This window comes from Astyanax mexicanus, chromosome 1 (genome assembly GCF_023375975.1).
Source record: "Astyanax mexicanus isolate ESR-SI-001 chromosome 1, AstMex3_surface, whole genome shotgun sequence".
Lineage (NCBI taxonomy): Eukaryota > Metazoa > Chordata > Actinopteri > Characiformes > Acestrorhamphidae > Astyanax > Astyanax mexicanus.
In genome coordinates, this window is record NC_064408.1 from 51153558 (window position 1) to 51177775 (window position 24218).

General features: G+C 38.7%; 1 protein-coding gene across 2 annotated transcripts in view; it reads right to left on the bottom strand.

The window, feature by feature from the left end:
* Nucleotides 1–4409: 4409 nt before the first annotated feature.
* sh3rf1 (SH3 domain containing ring finger 1) overlaps nt 4410–24218 on the bottom strand; it is a 62324-nt gene continuing 42515 nt past the window's right edge. Inside the window, exons 5-12 of one of the 2 annotated variants that reach the window (XM_007255228.4) lie at nt 23133–23450; nt 15366–15476; nt 14243–14370; nt 13368–13538; nt 11474–11757; nt 11016–11350; nt 9134–9498; nt 4410–8320 (exon numbers count right to left, since the gene is read on the bottom strand). In XM_007255228.4, coding sequence (XP_007255290.2) covers nt 8152–8320; nt 9134–9498; nt 11016–11350; nt 11474–11757; nt 13368–13538; nt 14243–14370; nt 15366–15476; nt 23133–23450 — 1881 coding nt within the window. In that variant the 3' untranslated portion in view covers nt 4410–8151. The remainder of the gene's footprint in view (nt 8321–9133; nt 9499–11015; nt 11351–11473; nt 11758–13367; nt 13539–14242; nt 14371–15365; nt 15477–23132; nt 23451–24218) is intronic. The other variant, XM_007255229.4, reaches the window with a different exon arrangement.

Genomic DNA, 24218 nt, shown 5'->3' on the forward strand with positions numbered 1-24218 from the left:
TTTGACAGTTAATCCTTGGAACGTCAGTCATGTCATTCGATATTGAATGTGAACTAGTTAGCCGGGCCATATAAGGATGCTTACAGTTCAAAAGGTTTTAAATGTTCACTAGAAAGGTGTATACACTCTGGAATCATTTACATGAGATCAAACAATACATCTTTGTTTAATATACTTAACAGTATCAGTAAATCTGACATGTAGTCTATGTGAAGCAGTGATAAAAAAAATAAAAATAAATAAAAATCATCTAAAAATAGAGGTGGGATGATGGATGCTTTGGCCACAAAAGAATCACCTTTGGTTGGCTGAATGTTTTTCAGTGAATGGGAATGTTTAATTGAAATATATGGGAGTTTAATGCGTTCATGCTGCTTTTTTTAAAAACAACTTTGCCTCCCTCTTCTGGAAATTAGCTGTAAGTACAACTGATGAAACTAATAATTGAAAAGAAACATTTAAGTGGAGAAAGCATTTTAAAGCAAGAATTTGTCAGATCAATGTGATCTTTTTAGATGATTTAGTGGGACAGATGTGAGTTTGAGTGTTAGCTTTTACACTGATGAGCGAAAACATGCTGCAGAACCTCTAAAGTAGTAGATATTCTATTCTATTCTATTCTATTCTATATTTGAATATATGTAATGTACAGTATGCAATAAAGAACCATACAATGGAGAAAATACAAAGCATGTCTCTAATACTTTTATGATTTTATGTATTTTATGTGAGGCGTGTGACAAGTTTCTTGAACAGGACACTGTGATATGGGACCTTTATGCAAATCATTAGTCTATTTTATCAAATAAAGAAACAGCAAATGTTACACAAAATGCCATTCCATCAGTATAAGGGCCATTTCACAGAATGAATGCCATTTCTGTGCCCACAAAAATAACATGTATAAATGTGCACACAACATAACTTTACGATACATTTTATTAAGCATAGTGTCTTGTACATTGGTCTAATTGCAAAAGTATGATGTAAAAAAATGTCCCAACTCTCTAACTATAAAATTTATCATGAAATATAATTATTAAATTCTTTTTTAGCATTGTTGTGTGACTCCAAATCCCATCTATACTTTAATTATATTTTTCTTAATGTCTACGCACCATTAAACTTCAGAAAGAGCACAAGGTGAAGGTTCATTTTTGTATTTTGTATTGGTTCCATCATTAGTTTTTTCTCATCTTTAGTTTTTTCTCTCATAAGACTCCAAGTCCAATGAGAGTCTGGCTTCTGGTTGAAGGAATTTTGGACCATTCTTTTTTTTGATGGTTTCTGAGCATAAACAGGCCGCTTTAAATCACAGCACAGATTTGACTAATATTCAGGTCTGAACGTTGTACTTGTTCCTTTCTGCTTTAGTAGATTTTGAGCAGAGTTTAGGGTTTAGGATCATTGTCTTGTTGAAATGTCCAGCCACGGTGCAACTTCAAATTTATCACTGATTCTTCAACATTGTTCTCAAGAATCTGCTGATATTGACTGAAATCCATGCGAACCTCAACTTTAACAAGATTTCCAGTATCTGCACTGAACACACAGCCCCACAGCATGATGAACCACCATTTTACTGTAGGAAGAAAGTGTTTGTGTTGGAATGCTGTGTTCTTTTACCTCCAATATATCACCCACCCCTAATTGCAATGCAGATGTCATCAGCATCAGGATATGGCTGTCTGTTATAGGGGCGGCCTGTGCTGCCAGATGTCAGCAGAGGGCAAAGACAAAAATGCACTTTAAATAATTTAATATAACTATAACAATTTTTGTTAGCATTATTTTTTTTATTTGCCAGATTTGTATAAATATACTCTTGTATTATACTTGTATTAATATTTCCACCTACATTATGTTTTATGTCTCAGAGGTAGAACAGTTCTCTTGTTTGTAATCATAAGCATGTTATTTTAGCACTGATACCAGATAAAACTACATTTATAATTTAATTAATTTATTACTCTAAATCTCATAAGAAATTCAAGCTAGTGTGCCATGATGCTCACTCTAAAAAGATCAACATTAACAATCTAACTAAAGCAATCTAATCACACTGTTTGGAAAGTTGTGTTTAATTTCACTAACCAAAACCAGGCCTGATTACAGCCAGACGTGCAGAATAAAAAAAACACTTAAATAGACCCTGTCTGACAACATGAAGCAGCTAAAAGATCTCAGAAAGCAACACATTATGAAAGAAATTAAAAACAGATTTAAAGTCATTGATCATCTATCAGTCTGAAAAAGATTATAAAATAATTTTTAAGGCTTTGGGCCTCCAGCAAACCACAGTGAGAAATGGAGAAAACTGGTGGCCGGTCGACCGAAATTACTCTAAAAGGACATGGACAACTCATCCATGAGGTCACAAAGTAACCCAGAACAACATTTAAAGAACTGCAGGTCCGACTTGCCTCAGTTAAGGCCATTCCAAGGATAAGAGTCTAGCTCCACCACTGGGTCTGTGTTTGTTTTGTTTTTGTGAAAATAGCATCTTAACCACTAGATCACATTGTATTGTGTCTTTACTGTTAATCTAAAATGTATGGGCTCAAGTTTTGATTTATGCTATATACCATAAAAAAGAAACAGCCCAGAACATGTTTATATATGCCTTATCTTACTAGAAGTTTATTTTTTTTATGTCATGTACATAGACTGGAAGATGTAAATACTAAGTATAGTGTGGAAAAAACAAACTAAATCTATTACAATGTATTAGGCTGTGGTGTGTGTTGTTTTTAGATACTGGGCTATTGGAATATTGGTCTCAACCACTAGATGGCGTCAATGCTCCATGATAGTCCTTAATGCTCTGTAAGTGCTTGTGTAAGGTGAAGGTTTAATATGTATATTAAAAGGACTACTAATGTTGTAGTTAAGACCAAGACCAAGGCCGAGACCAGATAATGGATAAAAGTCATTTACTGTACGTTTACATTCAACATTCATGTATTATACACTCTATATATATATTCACTCATATATATATATATATATATTTTTTTTTTTTATGTGCATGTTTATTTCCTTTGTGTGTATTAGAACCACACAGAAAAGAGAGACCAAAAAAAGCCAAAACTCTCAGAAAGGGTAATTAGTTTCAGGGGTGATTCTAGATCCAGAGGTTAGGACTGTAAATGAAGTTACCAAGAGGGGTGAAATCAGTGTTAAATCATGAGAAATAGAATAGTTTCATTTCACATCAGACATACAAACTACTATGAGCTGTAGACAGGTGTGTTATTTGGTTTTGAACATCTTCTCTGCAGATAAGAAGACAAAACTTAAATCGCTTCAATTTAAATAGCTAAAAGTGGGAAGCTACCCAACTCAGTATTGCTTTTTAGGGCGTCTGATCATGCTGAACAATGAAATCCCCTCATTTATTTTCACCTTATTTACTTTGCTAGCTTCTCTTAGTCAAGTTCAATGACTGAACAGTTGCCTGCAGCATTAGCTTACTAAATAAAAAAAATAAAAAAAGAGTCAGACAAACACAGCATGGATAGTGTGATGTTGGCTGTGCGTGTGTTTGTGCTCTATACAGTCTGTGCCCCGTTTAGGTTTCTGGTGTATAGCCTCAGCTTTACAGTGTGAGTGTGGTGTGAAACTGACTGCAGATGAATGAGCTGCTAAAGCTCATTTGTATTCTGGCCTTGTGTCGGAACATCAGGACCCAATTTTCCCCCTTCACACCTCCGTGAACTAACAACACCCACCCGCACTGCTGCTGTGCCCCTGACTCTCTCTCACACACACATTCACACACTCACTCGCACTGCAAGTTTTTCTGCAACAGAGAAATTCACATCAGATCCTGTGGCCTGAGTGCCATTAACTCATCCTATTGTGAACAGAAGAGAGAGAAGGACAGATGGACAGACTAAACTTCTTATGTGAAATGCTGAGACGCACTGTAGACACTTTACTAAATACCAAAATAGGCACGCTTATTCAGTAGTCCCTGTTAGGGAACATTACTACTGCAATCTGTGCTCAAATAGAGAGTCAGAAAACTAATAGAATAATAACATAGGCAATTAGGCCAGTGCTAAAGCACCCACTGTCACTGGCACCTACTGTGAACCACTCATTTTCATTCTAAGTACTGGGAACTAGTAGTAATAAAATATACTGTTTGTAGTCAGATCACAATAAAATAAGACCTATGTGAGAGCTGGTTGCTTTTTTAATCCTATTTCCTCATCAATTTGAAAGGCAATCACCCCACCCACTTATAATGTCTTCCCCCCCATATCCTCCAAAACAAAGCCAGCCACTGCCTCTTTTTAAACTGACACTGATGCAGCACTACTGCATAGCCAGTGCGCTACAGATTTTAGAGTAGACATACTGTTGCCCTCAGTAAAGCACAAAATAAAAGCAGCCTTGCAACATTTAGAAACCATTTTCTTTTATTACTGGTTTGCGCATTACAAAAATGGATATTTCTTTCACTGTTTTAGTGTTAAATATATGGATACCAAATTCCATTAGCAGACATACAGCGGACCATCTAACTTCAACCAATACAAAAAAACTAAAGCAAAATATGGAAAAATAAAATCAAGTAAGTCACCTTGGCAAATAGAGTGTGTCCAACTACTGCTTTAGTACTAACTCTCTCCAACAGTACATTACAATGACAGTACAATGAATATGCTTGCTTTCCTTTAGAGCAACTTGGTCAGTCGTGGGACGCACTGAGACAGGCATTATTAGACAACAATGTGACGATTGATAGTGAGATGTAAGAGAATGGAGTTGTGTGAATGGAGAAGCTGTGTGTGTGTTGGAGGTGTTATGTCTGAAAGGTTTGTATTTGGCATGTGAGAGTTAGTGATGAAGGCGAGAGAGCAGTTTCATTATCAGAGCACTGTACTATGCACAGTTTACACCAACTTCACAGACATCAAACAGAGATAAAAACAGGTTAGGTGCACAAAAAGAATGCCAGGACGACTGAGGGTGAACTCAGTCATTTTGAATAATAACGCAAAGCACAGCATAGGCACTTGAGCTTCCCCTAGGAGTGATAAGTGTTTGATACCACATTTACAGCCTCTCCTAGCCCTCCAATCTCAAATTAGGCAGATAATTAGCCAGTAATCTAGCTCACAAAGGTCCCCACAACACAATTTTTTTTCTCTCTCTCGTTCTCTCTGTGTCTCTCTCGGCCTCAAACACATGAATGCTTGTAAACAGTTTTCAGCATACACTTGTATAATACAAATACAGCCCTACATAAATGTTCCAGCAATATAAAATAAATGTTAACTGGGAACAGCTATGAACTCTCCTGCAGTTCTACGTGACAAATGGCTAAACACAACAGATCAGACATGCACGGTCTCAGAGGAATAAGAAGAGATAAATTCTTCTGAAAACTCGTTTTGGTCGTAAGACTTGTAAGACTTTTCAATTTCGGTCACATCGGCAAGAACGACAACACTGAACAGACTAAATATGGACATGAAGCTTTCTTTAAAAAAGGATAATCTTATCAGCTAACTTTTATTTAGATAGTCAGTCTTGATCAAATTCATTACACACTAAAAACAAGGACATGCTAAAAGTCATGGAACAGTAGTATGCAACTTTATTGTGAAGGGACAGCCTGGGAATGCTCACATCTGAAAAAGATGCGAGGTATTACACCACAGTTAGTTTCGACCCTGCAATGTGATTGGCTGAGAGGCATTCTATAAAACTGTCGTTATCAGCCGGTAATGCACTGTAACCGAAGCTCTCCATGTATTACTCCGCCACATACAGGTAACCTAGCAACGATGCAGCGCTTACAAGCCAAACAGTGCAGCTAAAAACAGAGCAGCAATAGAACTATTTTTACTTGGAGTGTTTATAACCAAACAGATAGTATTTTCTCCTCCTTTTTAACTCAAAATCTCTCAAAATTGCAACACTACACTCGATGTTCATGCTATAACAAGTAATATTGGCACAGTAGTGAAAATATCACACGTTATAGCACGAACCTTGAGTGTATTTTTGCTTAATTATCTTGCGAGTGAGACTAAACACTGACCAGTGTGCTCATGACATGTGTCCTAGGAATACATCACAGAAGGCATTACCACATACAGTGGTCAATGCAGTGAATGGTAATGATTGTGACCTGCAGTGGCTGGCTAGAATTGTCAGAGCGAAGAGACAAGTGACTCTGACAGAAATCACATCCACATTTAATGCAGGAGTACTCTGCATAACACAGTTCTCTAATAAAACAGATCAAAGCACTGATACCTGTGTGTTCACTCTAAGAATGGCCTGTCTTTACAGTTTTAGTCTGTTGCACTGCTATTACCCAGCAGAGCAGTGCAACAGACTAAAACTGTAAAGACAGGCCATTCTGAGAATAAACGCACAGGTATCAGTGCTCTCTCATGATCAGTCAGTCAGAGGGCTGTGAAATATATAAAGACACACAAGGGAGCCAGCAGCAATCATACTTTTAGAATGATAAAGGAATACAATTACTATAATCTGAGTGATACATTTATTACACTACCATTATGATGCGCTGCGGAACATTTGTTTTCTTAAGAAAAATATAAGACTAAAAACATTATCCCTATAATCATTGAATAAAAATAATCTACAGCAGAATCATTAAAATGTGCCCTTGCTGCTGCCGCCCCCTACGGCCACATGTACTACAATCGGTCATCATGCAGGAGTGCCAAGAATTTTTATGCTTTCTAACTTAATGTTAACTTTACTTTGCTAGACAGACTGAGCCAAATATACAGCCACATTTTGCATTTTCCCCGAATTAAAAATATTAAATATATTCGCTATGTTTTGTAACACATGGTTACATGTCTTCTTGTCCTAGTGTCCAATGGTAGAATTTTTTTTCCTGATCATTTTCGCCCACTCCTCTAACACTATAACACTCGGGGATGACGACTGTAGGGGTTTCTTTGTGAGACTTGTACAGCAGACCTAGACAGACTTTGATTCTCTCACTTCTCTCAATGTGAGCAGCAGATAGTACTGCACATATTACTGTACGTTAACTCAGAAGGTGCACCCAGTTCAGGGAACCAGTGGAATAGTGGAAAGGAACTGTATCAGAGACTGATGTATTCTTCACATGACACTGCTGATGCTGATATCACTGAGTACTAAGGCCGCCAGAGGCTTAACCACGTACTAAAAGAAGTAATTATACATGTGACTACTTTGTCCAGGGTGAGGCCATACGTGCCAATGATTAATAATGATCAAATTCAATCTACTGAGAAGATTCTTTCTGTAATGACAAAAAAAACAGGAGGATAAGTACAATATTGGCATAGATATACTGTTAAGATTCTAATTAACAATCAATATTTAAATCAGTAGTAAATCGGGATCAGAACTCTAACTCTAAAACTAAGACAATCAACAGTAGTGTAACTAGGCAACCGCATCCATACTGCTGAAGCAAGAGGTGAACAATGATGACAAACAGCCTCCACCAATGAGCAAGCAGTGGGGCACACGAATAACTTTTGCTTCAGTTCACATAGCTCCTCCCACAACAGCCACCCATCAGTACCATAACTAAATATAAAAAGAAATAAGTTAAGTTCATATTTTCCAGCCTCGCTCGGTTCATACTGTTTTGTGATTCATAGATCAGCTTTGTTTGCTTATATACAATAAAGTGAGAGACAGTACAAGGCACACATTTAAACCTTTTTGAAACGTTTCAAATACATAAATTAACAAATCATCACATGACTAGCTCTACTACGCTCTGACTCCTGTGCTATAGGCTAAAGGCTACAGGCTTAAGCCAGCTCCGTCACATGTGGTGTGCGCGGGATAAAAAGGTTTTATACATGTGCTTGACTATGTGCTGACTGACCCAACTGGGGGCTGGTTTTGTGAGTCTCTGTGTGAGATGCAAGTCTGTGTTCAGCTCCAGGAGACCACTGAAGCCTCCTGGCGTCCGGGATGTTGGAACACAAACACTGAATTGTGCTTGATGCAGATGCAGAGTCCTCCATCTCTTCAGTCCATCGCTTCGTATGTCTGGTGCTTTCCAGGTTACAGCGCAGGTGGCAGTTGCTAACATGATAACAGTTTGTTGGTGTTATTTTGCTTCACGACAAAACATGTTCACACAAGTCAGATGCTGTCAACAAAGCTGCCGGGAAAGAGGCCCGTCCGACCGTTCCTCTGGAGAGTTCCTTTGAACCAGCCGTCCTCACGCTTCTTGTGCACAAACACTATGTCTCCCTCTTTCAGCTCCAGCTCAGCCTCGCTCTGCGGAGGGTATGACACTACCACACGGTACCTGCACAGGGTGAGCCAAGAGCACACAGATGATTTTATTATTATTAAAAAAAAATATATATATATATATAATAAAACAAAATAAAATGTATTAAATGTACACACATTAACAGAAACACTGTCAAAACACACCTTAAAATTACTGTAGTGCTCTGTTCACATATCCAGTAGAAGCATTAGTGTTAAGGTTTGTGATTTAAATAGCTGCTTTGGTACACTAGGTGGCAATGTTTACCTTTTATTCCCTAGATGCAATTATCTTTTTCTCACAATACAAAAATGTATAATGATTAATAACTCATGATTGGATACATTAAATTAGTATTGTAAACAAAAAAAATCTCAATAAATTTGGGAGAAAAGCTGCACTTTGTGTCTAAATCACTTAACGCCCAGAAGTCAAAATATTTATGATGTATTTTAAAATCCAGTTAAACTGTGAACAGAGGGAGATAAAGAGGTTTAAGAAAAAAAAACAGAACAGTAAATTTATTAAATGATAACTAAGGTGAGCAAACCAAATAACCAGATTTTTTTGCTTACCAATTATAATGTAGCACTAAAATTCAGCGTTAGTAAATGCATATTTTAATTTTCGCCACAATAAGACATTTAGCCCTTTATCAGCGCACTTTCAAGGGTGTAAATGAGAACCCTGTCAAGTGCATGTAAAATATTCTTTCTACACCAGTAGTTTCAACTTCAGAGCGAATAATCTACAGAAAAATGGTAGAAAAACTGCTGCGTTTAAAAACCCATTACAATGACTTTTTTTCTTTGCCACAGAAGATTATAATGGTTGCAGTTACTGTACCTCTCGCACACAATTGGCCGGCCGTCATGCTGCATGGATAGGAGGGAGGAGCATGCTTGCCGTGGCGGTGGTGCAATGGGGGCAGGGTTGTCCTGGGATCCACTCCTGCGGTGTGCTGCATCAGTGTTCGATGATGATGATGAACATGACAAAGATGTCTCAGACTCTACTGGACAGGACCCAGTTCTAGCTTGGCTTCCACTGGCCCCCACTGCAGAGGCAGGAATGGGCAATTCAGGCCCCATGGCACCCTGTGTCACGTCTGCAGTAGCTGCCTGTTCGGCCTCCAGCGTTGGGGAGGATGGGGGAGAGGGCCGCAGCTTCTTTTTGTTCGAAAGCAGTTTCAGCAGACCTTTCTTCTCCCTCTAAAAAGAGTCAGAAAATGTGTCACAAATAAAAAATAATTAAAAAAAATATCACACATACATGTTTTTCACTAAATGCAAGATTGTAAACACTATTATATCTATATCTATTAAAACCTCAAGGAGAAAAATTAAACTGGATGAACCTCTCAGATCTTTACTGTACAATTTTAGAATCTGTCTGTCTCCCTAAAGCTGTCCTTGCCTCACTTACTGTGTCGAAACAAATGCCTGCCCTCACTAAAATCCTCTAACTCAATTCCCAGAGCTATGCAGGGCAGACAGAAGACTCGACTGTGTGCGAATTACTTTGTTAGGATAAATGTGTGTGGGAGACCTTCTAGAACTCTTCAAAACCATCTGCTGGTGCCGACAGCCAGACAGCCCAGCCAGACGGCCCACTCTGGATTCTCCAATCAATATAAAAGCCAAAAGAGTTCCCCAGGAGGCAGAATCTCCTAAAAAAAATGTGAGTTATGCAGACATCTCTGATCTAAAGACAAAAAAATGAAAATAAAATGGGAACCTCCAAGTGAATTACATTGATTTTACAAAAGGTACCAACCAGCCTGGGAAATCACTGGCCTGGAGGAGGTTCTTGGATAACACTCAAGGCTGAGATATGGCTTATACAATACTGGAATGGTTTGTGTGTGTGTGAATATGCTATTTATGAGGCACTATAACGTTATTCTACTTCAGAGACTAGAGACCTACCCAATAACAAAAATAACAAGCAACAGTCAAGTAAGCAGAAGCAGAAAAGCCCTTTTCTTAAACAAAAACAATTTCGAAAAAAGGTCCTCCAAGGCATCCAGGATAGGAGACAACACATACAGCAATAAACTAGGAAATGTATAGGGAAAACTCGGGTCCTATTCTCAAGTGGAGAAAATCAGCTGGTCTTAAAGACTAAAGTGGGTATGATGAGATAAGTGTCATTTAAAAGTAGTGTTTTCACATGATGCACTGCAGTGAGAGTGTCCAGGTTTAATTCTGGAGGTCTGCCAAAAACACATCTAATAAACAAGGTAACTTAATTCAATTACTCACTTTAAATGTATTGTCATTATACTAGCAAAACAGGGTTGTACAGTGCAACAAAAACAGCCAATTACATAGTAACAAGTTACATAGGCAATACTTACAATATGTAATACACTATACTTGTACAAATCAAAATTAGAAAGACATCTGGTACCATTTAATTGCACTAAATTAAGTTACGTTCAGCCCATAATGTACAGGGTTAATTAACATTTATTGCCTTCAGCTGGTAATTAACATTTGCTTGTTTATCTTAGACTTTAGACTGACTGCTTGCTTGCTTTTCACTTTCCATGTTTTTTATTTGTAGTAATAGTAATTTATTGTAATTGGGAGATGCTCAGGGGATCTTAAACATCGCTGTGGGAATGTCTTAGCCATTCAATGAACCAAATCTAAATGTTTACAGTTAACATGATTACTACATGTGTGGTTTCCACTTTTGCATGTAATTGCATTGCCTCGCTCACCTTGCAGTCCTTGTCCAGTCTACAGGCAGCCGTCTGATTTGCTGCTGTGGCACCCATGGGTTTGGCATTACCAGGGGCAACTGGGAGTGCTACCATGGCAGCGGGTCTCAAGGTATCAACCTCCAGTGAAGCAGCACTGACGTTGGGTGGGGTGAGGGAGGCGGCAGCACAGCCCATAGCCACACCCATTCGTGAGGCAGGGTTGGAGGTGGGGACTGATCCGGGGCTGGGTGAAAGCTGTGGACACACTGCCAAGTGAGGCAGGAAAGGCAAGGGATTCTGGGACTGGATGGGTGTTACAGCAGCAGTAGGGCGATCTTGGTTGTGACAGACTCCTTAAGAGAAAATTATATAGAAATTATTTAGTGAACTTGGAAATAAGCATTTATTAACAAATCCATAGATAAGACAATCATCATTTAACTGAAATGTGCATAAAACAGCAGACAGTAGCTTACCTGTCCTTACAGCATTCCGAGCTTGATTGACAGTCATCTGTGAAGTCACATGCATCAGCACTTTAGGATGCTGACCAGGAGGCATGTGAGCCGCAGTCACTATGGCTGCCGGTAGAGGGCTAGAAGGAGCAGGACCTGTACAAATTGGAATGGACTTGCTGGGGTCTATGCCACTCTGGGAAGGTCCGAGTTGGGCAGAGGAGGGGCTAACGATGGTGACGCTGCGCCCGGCTTGAGAGCACAGTGTTAGGGGTACTTTAGGCTGACTGCTGCTTGCTGCCGTCCTAGCAAACAGAAAAATCAATTTGCAAATCAGAAAACTGAAAAGAACTCAGAGAATGCACTCACCCAAACATCTAATCATAGCACTGCTTTGTAAAATGTTTTATTAAACAATCGGTTTCAATTGGATAAAGATTACATTTTCAGGCATGACAGAAATCACCCTAACCCTGTTTTTAAGAGAGACATATTTCTGGGATCTGAGCAGAAGATTTCACAGAACAGTATGCACGTCAATACTTTATTCACTATAGTTGAAGGACATGGCATTTCATCACTTTACCAGGTGACCTAAAAGTGATGAAAATATCAATTAACGCATTAAACACTGAGTGAATGGCAGCTTGTCGAAAACAAATTTAAATAAAGAAGGTTCAATTGTGATCAACACTACTGAATGTTTGCGACCTTGGAGTAAATTAATAGCCTCATTGCTGATGCAGTGTCTACATAAAACAGCATTGCATAGCAAATACAACCTACATCATCATATGCAACTGTGAATTATTTACGTTTTGTAAGGAAATTCGAGGGCATGTACTTTGGTATAGGGACACCCTAGTCTTGCTTTGGACTGGAAAGACAGAATGGCCAAATTAATTTCGTTCCATGCAAGCTAGAAACTGCTGCACTGACCTGCAAGGTCTGTGACTGGGGCCTTTTGATTTCAATGTCAATGTGATTTCTACTAGAGTTGTTTGTCTGTTTGCAATGAAGATTGCTAAACAGCCCGCTTTGAATCACACCACAGATTTTTAATAATATTCAGGTCTGGGGACTGAGATGTTTATTCCTGAACGTTGTACTTGTTTCTTTGCATGAATGCTTTAGTAGATTTAGAGCAGTGTTTAGTGTTTAGAGTCATTTTCTTGTTGAAGTTTCCAGCCCTGGCACAACTTACAACTTTCTCACTGATTCTTTAACATTGTTCTCAAGAATCTGCTGATATTGACTGGAATCCATACAACCCTCAACTTTAACAAGATTCCCAGTACCTGCACTGAACACACAGCCTCACAGCATGATGAACCACCACCACATTTTACTGTGGGGAGCAGTAAAGTGTTAATCTTGGAATGCTGTGTTCTTTTTACTCCATGTATACCGCCCCTCCAAATAACTCAATTTTAGATTCATCAGTCCACAGAACCTCATTCTAAAATGAAGCTGACTCCTCCACTTCTGCTTTAGCATACCTCAAGCGACTCAGTTTGTGGCTTGTGCTCAAAAAAATACTTTTTCTGCACCTTCCTAATTTTGTTCAAAGAATTACTGCACACTTTCTCTAACTTAATTTCACTTTTCAAATATCACTGTGTTCATCTGCTATATGATATATTTAACTAGAATTACTGATCCAATCAACCAATGATTAATAAAGGAAAATCATGGAAATTATCAGGGCGCTAAAACTTTTTCATACCACTGTATTCCTGGTACACATGACACTGTGGATTAAGGAATGTTAAATGTCCACACAACTTCGAAAATGTAATGTCCCATCCATCAGACACCCACTATCAACTATTTTTTAGTTTTATAATGACCACCAGAATCAGTTAATATGACAACAGCAACAATCATGTATAAATAGTTTTCTGGTGCTGTTTACCTGCTGACAGGACTCATGTAGTTGCCAGGAAACACTCCGATCTTGCCGGTGTGCATGGATGTTCCCTTAAACCAGCCATCCTGACAGCGTTCCAGTACCAGGAACATCTCTCCTTTCCTTAGCTCTAGCTCATCCTCCTTACGGGGAGTGTATGGGAACATTGCCACATACCTGAGGGGATAAGGGAAGATGTTTATTTAAAAACACACACACACACAGACACACACACACAAACTCACAAATCACAATGTTTCTATTCTTTTTAGGACTGGACAGGGATTATGTTTACTTATAGAATAGACGTTGTCCTTTTAATGGAAAATTTCTACTCAGAATTCAGTGTAGTCCAGGACTAGGTTTAATCCCAGTATGTAACTACCCCATAAAGCCTTAAGTGAAAAAGTATTAAATCTCTAAAACACTAATACAAACAAATCATTAGAAAATCATTTTAAATACACAAAATATAGTTGCTTAAAAAGCATACAAAACTGAGAATTTACAAATGCATGCCCTAATTTAAACACACACTCAATCACATGCTGAGCAAAGTTCAGGTGTGTCTAATAATAACCAGGTGTGTTGGGTCTAGTGAGAGTTGTGATCCGTAAGCAGTGAAAGGTCAAAAGTTAGGCTCAGGGCCAGACTCAGTACAAAACTCCAGACACAGCAACAATCTCCCTCAGGGCCTGACCTCTAACCTGTGCTCAGTCATGCTCAGCTGCCATTCAGTAATAGTTGGGAGGTCAGACAGAGGTGAACACAAACGCACACACACGCACACACCCAACAGAAACATGCACATGGCCGTCAAAATAGCCTCACATGCGCACACATGCACAGTTCTTTGCTCTCAGCATTGTTTTAACACTCACACTGTCGGCCTCTGGCGCCCACTCTGGTCACTCGCTGTGGGGGAAGGCCTCTGTCCAGCGGCCAATCCAGAGGCAGCGCCGACAGCAGAAGACTGTGGGGGAGGCGGTGGAGGAGGAGGCAGCACATCCTGAGAGGAAAACAGCAAAACAAAAATTGTAACAAACACTAATTATATCCATCTTCCAAGATAGATATTTTACATCTAATAAAAACAGTTCTGTAACTCCAGCACTCCAGTCCTGCAGTTAGACCTGCAGTTAGGAACCTTGTAACTCCATAGCACTCCATAGTGCTACAGACCGTTATTTACTGAAATTATACAGATATTGGAACAGGAATCTAAAAAAGTTATTGTGTAACAATGTAATAATGTTGTGTAATAATGTTAAATGACATTATTTGGTTCTTCTCACCATTCTCAACACAATGGGCAATATTGAGTTGAATATTGGGCAAAATGACTGAGAACATATTCATATATTGTTTGATAGATGATAAATTATTATTATTGTAACAGGCCTAAATGTCTCACAAAACTTCAGTTTCTTTCAAAGTAACCATTGCTGAAACAATGCACTCAAAACAACAAAAAGAAACCGAGACACAAAATTCGCATGCCCTTAGAGACACATTAATCACTAGGAGACATTAGTGTGTGCCCTGAGGGCACCAGAGCATTTCCACTAAGCACCGAGAGGGGAAGGGGAGCTTACTATCAGATGGCACACTGCCCTCTTCCCATTTGAGCTGGAATGTGTGTGTGCGCATGTGCGTGTGTGTGCGCTTCGGTTCACTGCTGGAGCTTGAGACGAGATGATTAGTTTGCCCACAGGCAAGAGAATTCATCTGAGCAAAAAAAAACATCATGTAGCACTCCCTTCTGAACCACTTAGCCCAAGGTCTTGTGTTAAAACACACACACACACACTTCTAAAATTATACTATATTATATAACTATATTTAGCAAGGATTTAAAATCATTTTAGCTGCTTTTTAAGATCTAAGCTTAGCTTTGCAATATGAATTATGAGCTACACATTTGGATATTACAGACTAAATGAGTGACTTGCTCTGAGAAATATGGGTCAGTTAAATCAAGTTAAAGGCTTCTGTCAGACTGACCACTGGGATTGAGGCGTAGCTGGTCTCTGGGGGGAAAGTGAAGACGGTTGCCGTAGTTACAGGGCTGCTCGGAGGAGGAGTGACAATGAGGCCTGACGTGCAAATGTGAACCTATTGTGAACAGATGGGAAACACAGACACATAACAATTAACCAATCAGACACATGACACATCACTCCCTGGTGCATATATGGAAACTATACTGCCACAATTACATTTTAAATTCAAATGTCTTTATGATGCAATGAGACCCAATTTAAATACATTTACATAAACTTATTTGCATACATATACTTATTCAGTCAACAGCAGGTTAGCCCCGCCCATTATTTCCTAAATTAATTCAAAGTATAAGAAAAACACTGTTTTGTGAATAAGGCACAAACATTGAGACAAGAGGCAACAGACATGCATAAATAGTCTGTAATAATAGGATAATACTATGTACATTAATCATGAACTGTTACCTCAAGAAATGTCTGGGAACGCCCACAGCTCTATAAGTTGTCTGGTATTATCTTGTTAGTGAGGTTAAACACTGGCCAGTCTGCTCATGGCAAAGTGATGTAAATTACATTTAGCATCATCAAACCATTTAAAAAGGTACTCTTAATGATTGGTAGAGGATTAAATACATATTTCTCTCTACAAGACGCAAATCAATTCTATAAGAAATAAAATATAATAAAATATAATAATCTATAATCTCTCACTGTTAAAATTAACCTACTCTTAAAATTTTAGACTGTTAATGCCTTTGTCAATGGGCAAACTTACAAAATCAGCAAGGGATCAAATAATTAATTCCCTCACTGTACATCAGCCTTTTAGACACAATTAAAGGAAGGAAAGTTGAAAATGGTTTGAAAAAGAGCTACTGTTGATAAGTTAAAATATGCTAGTGTCATGTACACAAGCACAAAGCTAAATGAAATATAGCAAAAACAAACCATGACTGTTGTTAAAAGAAACAGAACTCAATCTAAAGAGACAGGTCTGTCTTCACACATCTTTTCCAGCATATCGGTCTGGCAAGACGTGTACACACACACACACACTTTTTTTTTTTTCACTCTTCATGAATAAGAACAATCCACCTCAGCAAATTGACATGACCAACAGAGGTGACCTGAAAATGTCACAGCCAATAAGAACATACTTTTTGCAGTGATAAAGCCACATGATGTTTTAACGCCTGCTCCACGGGAGTCGCTTAAGAGGTCTAGTGGAGCTAATTTCTGTCTGCTTATGGCAAGCTACGTAAAGGTGGGCTCGTGTGAGGCAAACCACTTTACTGCTGCCTGAAGAAGACGCCACATCAGAAATGAAATCTGCACTTCCGCGCACAGATGCTTTGAGACGTTATCATTAGTACTGCGCTGCACTACCTCATACGGAGTAAAGCAGAAACAGCAATTACTGATGCTAATGATGGGTCTTATTTATAGCGTGATAAAACCTTGAGAATCTCACATTCAGCACAAGACAAGAAGATTCTGCAGTAAACCAAAACCAAATAAGCAAGAATTGATTGTGCATAAAATCCAAAGATTCCTAAAGGAAATAGAACAAAAGCAAAAAAGGATTTTCCAATGCAAGATGCAGAGGCTATTCTTGGAATGTACAGTAAGTTTAAATGTGAATTCACACAAGGGCATTGAGAGCCCAAAAATAACCACCACTGGGGACAAGAGTGGAGTTAATTTTGCAGAAAGGAGAACATCCACCATTCCCCTTCAGTTTTATTCAATTTCCTGCTCTCTCCTGTGCTGTGCAGAGGAAGTAATTTCAGAGTGATTCCGGAGATTGTACGGCTGCCCAAAGGCCCGATCAATCATGTATGTCTTTATCTTTTTGAATCATTCCTTCCCCAGCCTAAAATTATTCCACAGTTATCAAGCTTCACACAATCACAAAACGTTGACTGGATGATTAAACTTGCAGATTACTGGTTATAAGATGGGAAAAATGTGTACAATTACAACAACTGTGTAAAAAATAGGCTAAGAAGGTTTTTGTTGTGTGCTGCATGTATTTTAAAGACTATAACTTGTCCAGTACATTTAAGCATGCTACGAACAACTGAATCTTCCTTATTGTCCACCCTATTTTAAAGTAAACCAAGAAGAAAAAAAATCCCCAAAGACACCAGCTTTCCTGTGCTGCTCCACTGCACACTTAATCTTGGCCATGCACATCCAATACAAGACCCCTTGGACACTGTTGTGTATACAGGACATTTAGATCATGGGAATGTTTATAATATGGTTTTATTTTGAAGCCTAAAACATTTGCATCTGGTCCTCAAACAGTGCGAGCTGAAAACACTTAAGCGTATAGCATGCAGTGCTAGAACTGCTAAACTCATTATGTGTAATGAATGGGGCATGACCGGGACCACGCAGTGTTAAAGCTGCAGCAAACACTAACCCAGAGGCGTGTACAGCAGTGTGTGTATACATACACACATACTTATACAAGTGTCTATGTTTAAAACAGTGTGAAACAGGAACAAGTGGGGGAAGAGATATAAGCTTTTGAGAGTGTTTATAAATGCATGAGTGCTTACCAAAGATGTGTGTGTAAATGTTTAGAACAACTTACTGGCTTTTGCACTAAAACTGGTGTTACTCTGCACCTAATTTACAAAGACGTCATCAGAGCAACACTAATGCAGTTCAGTTTCACACTGATTTAATATTAATAAGCTTATTGCCATGACAGCTGTTAGTGGTAATGATTGTGACGGGAACATCTGTTTAGCAATAGTTGTGCTAAAATTACAGCCACATTCCATGCAGGGGGCCCCACATGTACATCCGGCAAGTCAATGTAGCATTCTTTAGCTTTCATGGGCCATGGCAAAAGTCATGGGACAGGATACTAGTCTCATGTGCAAAGACATTTAGTAGTGGTATTTAAGGAATACTCTCCAATAGCATGTTTCATTTCATTTTTTGCCAAAACTGTTTTTTGTTGATTCCAACTTAACAACTTATTATAATGTAGGGCCGCAGGGATTAGTCGGAGTAATTGACTAATCTATAAAACATTGTTGATGCATCGTTAATTTGTGATAAAGAGAGAGAGAAAGAGTTTGGTTGTCCAATGAGGTTTGCGTGTGGCTGGGACTTGCAGTGCATGAAAAAGCAGGAGAGACGCACATACAGTGTAATAGCAGCACTGTTTCCATTTAAACACAAACAAACACATCTGACTCCACATTACTCTACAGTCTGTCATTGTTAATTCTGCACAGTTTAAACACTGACTCCTATATTACCTGTTGTGAGTTAAATTATTGCAAAGAGCTTCTAAACTTCTTTCCTAAAATATACTGTGTAATGTTTAGTTTAATATAGGTACGTCAAACTATCCAAATATACTGAAAATTGGTCTTGGGGCCTAAATGTTTAGCTGTCCTCACCTGTGGGAAATACAAAAGGAGGGCATGAAAAAAAAGAATTGTAACTAATTGACTAATCAAACAAATAATCGGCAGATTAGTCAACTACTAAAATAGTAATTAGTTGCAACTCTATTATAGTGAGGTGTTGTGATAAACAGCTCTAAATGATAACATTTTTAATTGGAATTGGGGAGAAATGTTGTCTGTAGATTATAGAATAAAACAATGTGCATTTTACTCAAACAAAATCAGCAAAACAAATAGCAAAATCAGAGAAACTGATTAAGAAACTGAAGTGGTCTCTTAATTTTTTCTAGAGCTGTATATTCACGTGACATCCTTGCACACTGATTTCAATCCAGTGGATTTATTGGCCTGACAACAAACCAAACGAAAAGTGGTAAAATGATATGACAAGAGCAAAAATTACTCAGTAAAACTATTCTGAGTCACTAACTTACTTTTTTTTTTTTTCATCAGCACACTTCTTTGCTTCTGCTGGAACCAGCCTGTTCTTTTTCCTTATCTCTCCCTCCAGCTTTCCCTCAACTTCCTACTTCTATCCCTTTATCTCACTCCTTCATTCCATCCATGAAACCACTCTCGCTAGTTTTTCTCTTGGTGCTACAGGGGAAGGGAAAGTCCAAGGACGGGCAAAGGCTCCACACTGACAGCACCAGAGGGAAGGTTTTGCTGTTTTGTGCCACATTTGCTTAGCTACATGATGTAATTCTGTAACTTGAACCTAAAACACATATCGCAGGGGACGTGTAGAGCTATGTTGCAGAACTATGTGTAGAACAGGCATGCACAGGCTTGGCTTTTGTTGTTATGCAGCATTTGGGTGTGTGGTTCATAATTAGAACTGAACAACCAGCCAGGAATGTTAAAAATGACTTGATTATACCCCTTTTATATGATGTATGGAAGAGGGGGAGGGACTGCGTGATTGAGAGCAGCTACTATTTTACATTTACTTTATTCAGCAACGAAAAGAGAGGTGCATCATTGTGCAAAGCGTGCGCGAGTCGTGCTGCACTGCATCCACTTCAGGCTTGATTTCAGGGGCTTCGCGGCTGGCACCAGCCGGCAGACGACAGCCGTCTGTCAGACGACATAAAACAGAAGCATTGCTAAAATTGAATTAATTGCAGTGGAGCTCTTGGGAATGAGGAGGCTGTCAGCAAAAAAAGAAAAAGCATGGGGGGGGATGGGGGGCGTCACGATGTGACATACAGATAGAGACAGAGGAAAAAGAAAAAGAGGAATAATAAAAAAAAGGGGGTGGGGGGGATAAAAACAGACACAGAGAGAAAGAGATCAGAGCAAAGGGCCCCGGGCGAGCGAGTCATGCTCAGAGACTCATGCTCTGCCAGAATATTTACTGCGGCATCGTGAGAAGACAAATAGCAAACAAAAACAGAATTTGGGGAAACTAACAAAAAACAAACAGTCTAATTATAGCCAAAAAAAACACAAACAGACCAGCTTTACACAATGGAACTGGAGCTGATGTGCCTTCTATTAACAACATATCCAAGACTTTAACCATATACACAGATGTTGCATATAAACAAGAACACTTCTCATGTCAATAAAGCTGCTTCACAAAAGACATCTTCTTATGTAGAACTGGTTGCCTACAACAAAACTGTGTGTTGCAGTGTGAGGATGAGTAGGTCTTTGCATCACTAGGGCTGGCTTATACCCGTTTTTCAAATATCAGTGATAATCAAATGTTTCCAACAACATTTGGAAAAAAGTTGTTGGACACTATGAACTAATACAATTCTAAATAGCTAACATAACATTGTACTAGATAACATATACATTCATATTTTTTCATTCTCTTTGTGGGCTCTATCTATTAATATTGATGATGTCCCAATGATTCTGGACAGAACTAGGCATACTATAATAACTCAGGTATGTTGGGTATTGAATCCACTTCTCTTTTAAAGTTTTGCCAAATAAAAAATAAAAAAAATCCATATACCATATTTTTCGCAGTATAAGGTGCACTTATATCAGACTGTAGCCTGCGTGTTTACCATGTTAAAACAACAACTACGAGGAATGAACTGCTAGCTAAAATCGCCTTGGCTTACAAGGACACTGACTGACCTTAGTGCTGGAGAAATTCGGGAATCTAAGCTTACTGTAATTGAACAGAAGTGCTTTACTTACCCAAATAAACAGTTTTCAGAAGAGAAACCCATGTAGATTAACATTCAGCGCTCGTTTGACTTTAAAAGAAAGTATTTTTTTAATTACAGTTTTGGTTACTTAGCTTAGCTTAGCTTTATTTAACTTAGTTAGCTACTCTCCTCACCACTACCCAGCGGTGAGACCTGCTGAATTAGAAGTTCCTTACAGTGTCTCTTAAAAAAATTGCCTTATAATCCAGTGCGCCTTATTTACAAAAATAGACGTCCATTGATCGTGTGCCTCATAATACAATGTGCCCTATAGCGCAAAAAAATATGGTAAACTAACTTTATACTAAACCTGCAGTAATGACTGGTGCATGTTCTCTCAAGGTTCAGTTTTGGTTTATATGCAGATTAAACATTTTACAGATGAATATGAAAACTATTCTGTACTATTCAGACATGGGTCAGCTACACGCAGCTCAACCTTCCCAGTTTCCCAGTCCCATACAAAGTACCATCCAGTAAAAATAAATTAGATGAGAAGCAGATGATGAAGACAAGTAACACCTAGTCAGACATGGAAATAGGCAGAAGGAGAGTTTCTCAACTACACACACATTGCAAAACGTCAAATTTGATGCACTGGCTATTTCATCAACCTTTTACCAACCTTACTGCTACTTCAACAGAACTGGCAAAAGTTTCCAGATCAGTCAAAAACCCATATTTTTTTTAGTAGAGGTGACATGTTTCAGTTTTTCTACTATCTCGTCTTATCTGTTAAAAGTTAAAAGTCTAAAGTCCCCCTTCCAGAAGCTTCCTATAGAAAGATTATAGGATGTCACACAATGTGTTTCCACTGACACGTCAAGCGTGCTTCCCGCTGTCCACATCAGCAGGCAGACTGTGAAACAGCTGTGAATGGCTGTCATTCCATGGTTGGTGTGGTAACCTCTGGGAAGAGAGCTGAGAGGATGCTGTTACGCATCCCTGACTTCTCTCGCACACAGACAGTCTTCTGGACTGTGTGGAATGAGGGAGTGAGAGACATGTGTTGAAGGGAGGGGGGTGGGTGTTAATTGCAGGCAAACAGAAAACAGGCCCACAACAGATTTGAGCGTAGTTAAGCTCACCAGAGATTGAGGGAAAGCAGGACCTTTGACTCAGTGTATGCACTTCCTTCTTTTCATTCTCTATCCATCACTCAATACTTATCGACTACAGTCACTCTAATCCTTCCTTGCTTGCCTTGTCCAGCGTAAAAACCTGCAGAGCTTTTCACTCCAACATTCCTTCAAATTCTATCAAAACATTTAACCAAGAACTCCTACACATACATATCGTATTTTTTTTTGCACTATAAGATGCACTTAAAACCGTTTAATTTTACCAAAAATCGTCAGTGTGCCTTTAAACCCAGTGCGTCTTATGTATGAATTTTACAAGTCAGGTCGTAAGGAGTAGTTAAGCCTCTCCACTGAAGTATAGCGTTATACAGGAGCTTATCTTAGTTAGCTACCCCTCCACCACCACCCAGCGGCGAGACCTGCTGAATTAAAAGTTCCTTATAGCATGTCTTAAAATGCACCTTATAATCCAGTGTGCCTTATGTATGAAAATAGTCCAGAAAATAGACGTTCATTTATAGATGCACCTTATAGTGCGAAAAATTTGGTATACAAAAATCTACATATTATTGCATTACACATGACCACACTGCTCAAGACGTTTATAATCCCAGTGTAAACTTGTGTAATCAGATAAATCAGATCTGATATTTGCTTTGCATTTAGCCAGTAATCTCACAGAATAAGACCAAGTAGGAAAACACATTGAGTTGCAGTATAAACATACATCAGTTTTGCTGATCAGTGCTGCTCTGAAAGTGTTTAGACAACATCTCATGGGTGCTGTTTTAAAGGCTGCTTGCTTATTTCAGGTTCTGCGTTTTTTATGCATGTGCAGACTGATAAAAATCAGACCATACTTCAGATAAAAGTTTACATTCCCTGAAGAAGAAAAAAAAAACATTCCTTAGCTAAAATCCAGCTCTCTTTATCGGATATAATCAGTTTTCTAGAACTGACCCCGACCTAAGAAACTGAAGTATTCTGTTAATAAATGAACACACTCATTGACCACAGAGGACAAAACTAAACAAATGCATATGGTAATAAAAAGGAATTTTGTTCCTCCATTTCTTACTTGGGACGGGGCACTGGAGGACAATCCTCCACTGAGCTCCCCGATGCGAGCTGCTGCTGTAGGATTGGAGGAGCTGATGAGCACAGGGCCACTAATCTCCATGGAGTGCCTCTGTGGCGGCGGAGCCAGGCATGGCTTATGGGACATGGTCAGAGACGTAAACGAGTGGCGCTTTTTGCTGTTCTTCTTCTCTCCTGCAGTCTTCTGCACACCATTAGCCTGTGGTCCCGACGCAGACGAAGAAGCTCCTTCACCGGAATCGCTGCCACTGTCTGGCACCTTGTCCAGCTCAATAAGCAGCCGCGCTGCTGTGTTAAACTGAGAGAGAAAAGAATAAAGAATTAAGAGTGAGATTAGTATTTCGTTATTGTGATTTTGCTGTTAAATGTTACAAGTATAATCATTACATGTAAACTGACACACCAAAAGTCATGGTTTAGCACAATGTTAACAGATGACGAAGTGTTACCTCAAAGGACAGCTTGGGATTGTTAACACCTGTATAAGTTATGTGGTGTTATCTTGTGAGCGAGGTACAACACTACAGGACATTTATGGGTAAAAAATTGGAGTTTGATCAATACGTTTTCACTGTTTCTTTCACAAAAGAAACAGAAACTCAAATCATAAAATAAATTAAACATAAATGTAAATCATTTATAGTAAACCGTAAAATGAAAAAGTATGTGCCTCTGCTGCTTTTTTATTTTATTTTTGCATTTGTCACAGCAAATTGTTTCAGATTCTTATACATGTAAACATAATAAGACAGGAGCGAAGGAAACATTAAATTTCTTATATATCTACATTTATTAAAAGAAAAAAAATCCATCACCTACATAGCCAATTTGAAAATGCAATTTCTCTGCAACTAAACAATTGTGCCATCTTTAGCAGCAACATCTGCAATCAAATGCTTCTTTAAAATGGAAATCAGTTTCTTATCACTGTGGAAAAGTCTGCTAGCGTCACTGTGATTAGGCTTTGGTGTGTAGAATTAAAAAAATATCTAACTAATCACCTAAATTTGATTAAATTAATAAAAGTAAGAGTTGATTTGTCCCCACACAACACCATTACTTTTTA